The sequence below is a fragment of the Sapajus apella genome, unplaced genomic scaffold, assembly GCF_009761245.1.
Source record: "Sapajus apella isolate SASKATOON/1434 unplaced genomic scaffold, GSC_monkey_1.0 scaffold6, whole genome shotgun sequence".
In the NCBI taxonomy this organism is placed as follows: domain Eukaryota; kingdom Metazoa; phylum Chordata; class Mammalia; order Primates; family Cebidae; genus Sapajus; species Sapajus apella.
Genome location: NW_022436946.1, coordinates 18,094,562 through 18,101,258, shown reverse-complemented (window position 1 = coordinate 18,101,258; position 6,697 = coordinate 18,094,562). Strand labels below are relative to the sequence as shown.

The 6,697-nt window shown below is 45.9% G+C and overlaps 1 protein-coding gene across 1 annotated transcript; it reads right to left on the bottom strand.

Moving 5' to 3' along the window:
* Positions 1–2,062: 2,062 nt before the first annotated feature.
* On the bottom strand, positions 2,063–5,328 carry CCN2 (cellular communication network factor 2). Its single transcript, XM_032274760.1, has 5 exons — positions 4,983–5,328; positions 4,643–4,865; positions 4,166–4,417; positions 3,823–4,034; positions 2,063–3,447 (listed from the first exon to the last, which is right to left on the bottom strand). The coding sequence occupies exons 1-5, from the start codon at positions 5,046–5,048 to the stop codon at positions 3,151–3,153; spliced, it is 1,050 nt and encodes a 349-aa protein (XP_032130651.1). The 5' UTR covers positions 5,049–5,328; the 3' UTR covers positions 2,063–3,150.
* Between the last annotated feature and the right edge of the window lie 1,369 nt (positions 5,329–6,697).

The window sequence follows — 6,697 nt, the reverse complement described above, 5'->3', positions numbered from 1 at the left end:
TCAACATGCTGACTTCTTTTCCATTGCCTATGTACCCAGTAGTGGGATTGCTAGATCATATAGTAATTCTATTCTTAATTTTTTGTGGAACTTTCTCTTTTTCGTAATGGCTGTACTAATTTACATTCCCACCAACAATGCACAAGGGTTTTTTCCCTCCACATCTTCGCTGACAATTGTGTTATCTTTTGTCTTTTTGATAGCAGTCATTCTAACAGGTGTGAAGTGATAGCTCGTTGTCGTTTTGATTTGCATTTCCCTGGTGATTAGTGATGTTGAGCATTTTTTTCATATACTTGTTGGCCATTTGTGTGTCTTCTTTTGAGAAACATGTGTCTGATGACCTGCTCAATTTAGATTCCACTGCCAGGAGTGTGAGGCTCCTCTCCTGGGAGGGAACCCTGGCTTGTAAGCTTTGTTGGAGTGCTAGGCCAAACCCCTACTAGGTTCAACAGCTGCTCTCAGCCCGGCTTACTATATATCTAGTGAATACTTGCTGGCAGTTTTAGAGCTCTGGTGTTCTCAGAAGCATCAGATACCTTGTTGTGTGTCTGCTTTTCTCACACACGTGCTGACACAGTGCTGGTTTTATGATGGTTGATGATTTGGCACCCCCTCCCAATATTTAGGGGTCAGAGTGTGCATTGCCATCGAATTTCCATATAAATATTGCTTGTAGGATTTTTGTTTTGCAATCTAGTGACTCTTATTTTTATGTGGGTATTTGGAAAATGTGAATCTATGCTTTTCCTGCTACTTCTGTATTTCCAGAATGCTCTGATCCAGCACAGTCGGGCTTGTTTATGATGCATGGCCCTTCATCTTTGCAGTTAGGAATTAATGGAGTGAAAGGAAATGTGAACTAACAGTGTATTCTGTGTGCATGCCTATGTGTATGTGTACGTGTGCATTCATTTGGGGAAGTGAGGTGCTACTGCTGGCAGCATTGCTATATACAGATGTGGGTGTATCCTTAAAGCCCAGTGTTTTGACCAGAAATTCTTTTCACATTCTGAACACAGGAAGTTTTCCCTTTGGTTTGTGGTGTGGACATTTGTTTGTAGAGCTAGTCTTTATTTTCAGGTGTATTTTTGCCTGTCCGAATGACACTGGCACTACAACATTGCTAATTACCTTGGGAAAGGTTAGTCTGTCTGCATTTTCTCCCCTTAGAATCCACAGCTATCCTCATCTGGAGAAGATTCTAGTTGCCTTTGGTGTTATTTCTTTTGTTCACCATTCACTTTGTTTCACTCTAGAGTAAAAACCTACCTGGGTAAGTACAATATTGTTTCCACACCAGGCTTCTTGAACAATTCCATTTTCTCATGTATAAACCACCTGGTAAAGTAGGATTCATTAATCTGGAGGTCTGATAAAGCCAAAGACTTGGGCAAATGGAGGAATTACTTTTAAGACAAATTTCTATTAATGTTAATAAATGGAAGATTTGCTCATCCTCCCTTTTCTATTTATGCCATCTATTTGTCATTGGTTGTCACGGCAACGGAAAACATTATTACACAAAATAAGACTTATGAAATAGCTCCATTTAAATAAGGATTTCATTTCATAATTTTCAGATGTAACAGTAAGGTAATGAAGTTCAGAAATAGACCTAGAGCATAAAATTTTTTAAAAATTTAAACATTTTCCACGTGCAAGGCATGTAGACTAGCTTGTGATGTGAAGGGATGGAAATTAACCTATAATGGCCAGGGTGGTACTGAATGTCAAAAGGACCAAGTGTAATACAACAGGGTTAATGGAGACTGAAGTAATCTAGAGAGAACTGAATTTGAAGTGTCTATAAAGTTCTGTGAAGATAAAAGAAAATGTCCGTGAAGTCAGTGTGGTGTGTATGCCTGCAAGTCTGTGATACTTGATTCAGTGTGAATTATGTTTACATACAAATTCTATGGAATAATCAATGTATTAATATATAGGATAATAAAAGATATTTAGAAAATTATTGGTGAATTCTCTTATGATGACAAGAACTTCCCATTTAGGCTCCAGAAAACTCAGAAATGTTTAGAAGGATGAATGAATAACCACGCCCTTTATAGAAAAAATATATACTTTATTTTCAACTAGAAAGGTGCAAACATGTAACTTTTGGTCACACTCTCAACAAATAAACTGTCTGAAAAACAGTCATAGTCAAAGTAGAAACAAATGCTTCCAGGTGAAAAAACTGATCAGCTACATAGAGCCACTCAGCTTTTAATAAAGGCCATTTATTCATTAAAAGTGAGGCTACCACATTTCCTACCCAGAAATCAGCCTTACAAGGACATTGATGCCTCGCCTTTGCAAACAATCTGTTTTGACGGACTGTCATTCTAACTGAGCAGAATTTCCATGTAAGTATCCATTTCACGCTTCGAATGATCAGACAAGCTTTACATTCTACCCATGGTGTTCAGAAATTGAGGCTAACATTGAAATATCAAAGCATTAAAAACAAAAATAAAAAGGCACAAACAACTTTAAATTAACTTAGATAACTGTACATATATATATATATATATACACACACACACACACAATATTTACAATATAAATTTTAAAAAATCTGGCTTGTTACAGGCAAATTCACTTGCCACAAGCTGTCCAGTCTAATCGACAGGATTCCGATTCCTGAACAGTGTCATTTGAATCAGAATGTCAGAGCCGAATCTGCTGTTCTGACTTAAAGAACAACTTGACTCAGTCTCTTGATGGCTGGAGAATGCACATCCTAGCTGTCACTGGAGCTACAGGCAGGTCAGTGAGCATGCTAAAGTTTTCCTTCTCAATTACACTTCAAATAGCAGGCACATTTCTCATATAAGATGCTATCTGATGATACTAACCTTCTGCTGGTACCCTCCCACTGCTACTAAAGCCCCACCTATAATATACATTCTGGTGCTGTGTACTAATGTAGGTCCACTGTCAAGTCTTAACATTCTTCAAACCAGTGTCTGGGGTTGATAGGCTATTTGTTTGGCATGGCACAAAGTTTTGAATTGGGTGGGAATTTTTCCCCCTGTTAGAAAAACAGATTTAAATAACCTGTGCTACTGAAATCATTTTTACGTGAAAATGAGATGTGAATCAGTTCAAGTTCCAGTCTAATGAGTTAATGTCTCTCACTCTCTGGCTTCACGCCATGTCTCCGTACATCTTCCTGTGGTACAGCGACTCAAAGATGTCATTGTCTCCGGGACAGTTGTAATGGCAGGCACAGGTCTTGATGAACATCATGTTCTTCTTCATGACCTCGCCGTCAGGGCACTTGAACTCCACGGGCAGGGTGGTGGTTCTGTGGGGGGTGCAGCATCTGCCGTCAGTGCATACTCCGCAGAATTTAGCTCGGTATGTCTTCACACTGGTGCAGCCAGAAAGCTCAAACTTGACAGGCTTGGAGATTTTCGGGGTACGGATGCACTTTTTGCCCTTCTAAGGAAGACAAGGGAAAAGAGAGAGGGGAGAAAAAAATCAATGACTCTACAAGAGGAGTGTCTTTCTTCAACCCTCTGCGTTTTAGTCTTCTGTTGTCTGACTTCTGTTTATATTTTGAGGGGAGGAAGTTTGAGTCTCATTTGCTATGTCCAAAAATAGACAGGGCCTCTCTTGGAATGTCTTGAATTAACCCTGTGGAAGATTTTGTAGTGGAAAACTGATGGTTGCTATTACACAAACTCTCATTCCAGCAAAACAGCTCAATGGTTAGATATTTTTGGAGATAAAGGGCTTATACTAACAAGGGCGGCAAGTTGGGTCCTAGCCACTGCTTTTCCTGTGAAATACAGTTAACAGGAGCAGCACGTGTACCTTAATGTTCTCTTCCAGGTCGGCTTCGCAAGGCCTGACCATGCAGAGGCGGCTCTGCTTCTCCAGCCGACAGGAGGCGTTGTCATTGGTAACCCGGGTGGAGATGCCCATCCCACAGGTCTTGGAACAGGCGCTCCACTCTGTGGTCTGGACCAGGCAGTTGGCTCTAATCATAGTTGGGTCTGGGCCAAACGTGTCTTCCAGTCGGTAAGCTGCGAGAGCAGATCACAAAAACACCAGGTAAAACGCCTGAATAAGATGTTTTCCTCGTTCCCTTGGCACAGTTAGGACTCCCTCCCCAGGAAAGAATCCGGACCCTGACTTAGAGGAAGACTCAACTCACCGGCGAGGGCAGGCCCAACCACGGTTTGGTCCTTGGGCTCGTCACACACCCACTCCTCGCAGCATTTCCCGGGCAGCTTGACCCTCCTCGGGAAGGGGCAGTCAGGGCTGGGCAGGCGAACGTCCATGCTGCACAGGGGCATGCAGCCCACCGCCCCATCCAGGCACGTGCACTGGTACTTGCAGCTGCTCTGGAAGGACTCTCCGCTCCGGTACACGGTGCCACCGAAGATGCAGGGAGCACCGTCTTTGGCTGGAGAAGAGGAAAGGAAGAGGGGGTGGGGGATGCAGAGGTCAGGCATTGCGGCGCTGTCGCATCAAGAGCGTGCGGGATGCGAGCTGGGGTCCGGGCTGCAGGGGGCGGGCTGGCAGCAGCCGGAGAAAGAAACTCGGTCGGAGCGGTTTCTTTTTCCAGGGGGCGGGAGGACGTGAGGGAAGAGGCGGCCGGACCCCCAGCGGCGGGGGCTGCGGTTCTTACCGGTGCACACGCCGATCTTGCGGTTGGCCGGGGAGCCGAAGTCGCAGAAGAGGCCCTTGTGCGGGTCGCAGGGGTCGCGCTCAGTGCACAGCTCGCCCAGCTGCTTGGCGCAGACGCGACAGCAGCCGCAGCCGTCCAGCACGAGGCTCACGCCCGCCGGGCAGCGCGGCGCCGGCTCGGCCGGACACCGGCACGGCCCGCTGCAGTTCTGGCCGACGGCCGGCTGCGGGGAGGACGGGGCGGTCAGCGGCGCTCGATCGGCGGCGAGCACGCCCTCCCCGGCCGGCCCCGACTCCCTCCCTGGCAGCCGCTGGCCGCGGCGGGGGCTCCCGGCGCTTACCCGGCTGCAGAGGGCGAGGAGGAGCACGAAGGCGACGCGGACGGGGCTCACGCCGGCGGCGGTCATGGTTGGTGCGCTGCGGGCGGAGCGGAGTGCGCGGCGGCGGCGGCGAGCGGGGAGCGGCGCAGGCGGCGGGGCCCGGGGCTCTGGCGGTGGTCGGAGGTGGGGACCGGGACGCGCCGGGCTGTCGTCTCGGGCTGTCTGTCGGCCGGGGCGGCTGCCGTCGGGCTGGAGGGTGGAGTTGCACTGGCTGCCTCCTCTCAGCGGGGAAGAGTTGTTGTGTGAGGCTGGGGCGGGTGGCCCGAGACTTTTATACGCTTCAGGCGGCCGCGGCTCGCCAATGAGCTGAATGGAGTCCTACACAAACAGGGACATTCCTCGCATTCCTCCCCACCTTCCTGCCTCATCAACTCACACCGGATTGATCCTGACCCCTTGACACTCAACATTCCTCTGTCTGAAAAAGCTGGCACACTCCAGCTCACAGAAAAAAAAAAAAAAAAAAAAAAAAAAAGCACAGTATTTCCAGCGCCAAATAGAATTTTTTTCCCCTATCCTCTTCGCACCACTCCTGATTCATAGCATTTAAAAACACACCAGCAATTATTATATCATTTCTTTTTCGAATAAGTTTGCCTTGTACTGTCCACTGACATACATCCTTTTTAGGAGGTAGGTAGTTGAAGAGGCAAACAGCAGGGATTCCTAAAAAATTCGAAAAGGATTTTTTTCCCCCCTCTTTACAATGATTTTCGTTTTAGAGGCTATAGGCTCTTGAAACTCTCCAGAGAGCAGAAAAGGAGTGAGTTGCTTTTAACCATTTGTAATCCTCAAGATGCCTACCTGCAAAACTCTGATTTCTATATTTGAAATTTGATCCTTTGTCAGTGGAGGTAACGGTTTTGGGACAAGAAAGAGAACAAAGCCAGGGGTCTGACTCTGAATGCAGTCTCCTGGTGCAGATTTCCAGCACTCTTGCTTAGTTTTCTCTTAATATATGTAGTAGTTTTATATAGGGAAGGACAAGGGATGAGTGGCCATCAGTGTTTCCAGAAGAATGGGTCCATTGTTCTATCAGAACAAATGATTCTGTGTTGGGTAGGTAGGGGCCCTGGGTGTTGGGGTGGGAACATCGAGACACAAAGGGGGTTTACCTAGGGGCACTTAAACACAGCTTCACTAGGATCTTTGAGAAATGAGTGTATTTTCCTATATTAAAACTATCATCTTCAAATGTGGATTGAATTTGGTTTGTCTTATTAAAATGAGAAGCCTGAATCCGTAACAAGAGCAGTGTACCCAGTTGTATCTGGATATAAACTAAGATTGACAGTGAATAATATATTTTTAGTGATTCCCCACACATCTATGAATAGTGATTGTGACTTCTTATTACCCAAGGAGTGAGGCCAGGACAAGGAAAGAATAGGTTTTATTCTCCCTGGGTGTGTGCAGATGTCAAATATGGCCAATAAACCTAAGCATATCTCCATTTCTTAATATAGTGCTACTTAGCCTCACTGAGGACCAAGTTAATTCACTGTGCTTTCATTTGGAATCTATGTAGTTCAGTGGCTTTTTTGTTAGTAACTCCAGTTCCCGTTTTATGTAAAGAGAATGATTCTAGGGCCATATCATTTTCGTATTCTGTAATGCCACATCATTCGGCATTGGTGTTACCAATGAGTAGATTCCTTTAAGTTGTTGACGCTTCA

What these genes read in the sequence shown, in the direction of transcription:
- CCN2 (XM_032274760.1), bottom strand. Translation starts at nt 5,048, where the DNA reads ATGACCGCCGCCGGCGTGAGCCCCGTCCGCGTCGCCTTCGTGCTCCTC. An exon ending in TCCTCGCCCTCTGCAGCCGG is followed by an intron (nt 4,866 to 4,982) that starts GTAAGCGCCGGG and finishes TCCTCCCCGCAG; the next exon opens with CCGGCCGTCGGCCAGAACTG. An exon ending in GGTTGGGCCTGCCCTCGCCG is followed by an intron (nt 4,035 to 4,165) that starts GTGAGTTGAGTC and finishes CTGCTCTCGCAG; the next exon opens with CTTACCGACTGGAAGACACG.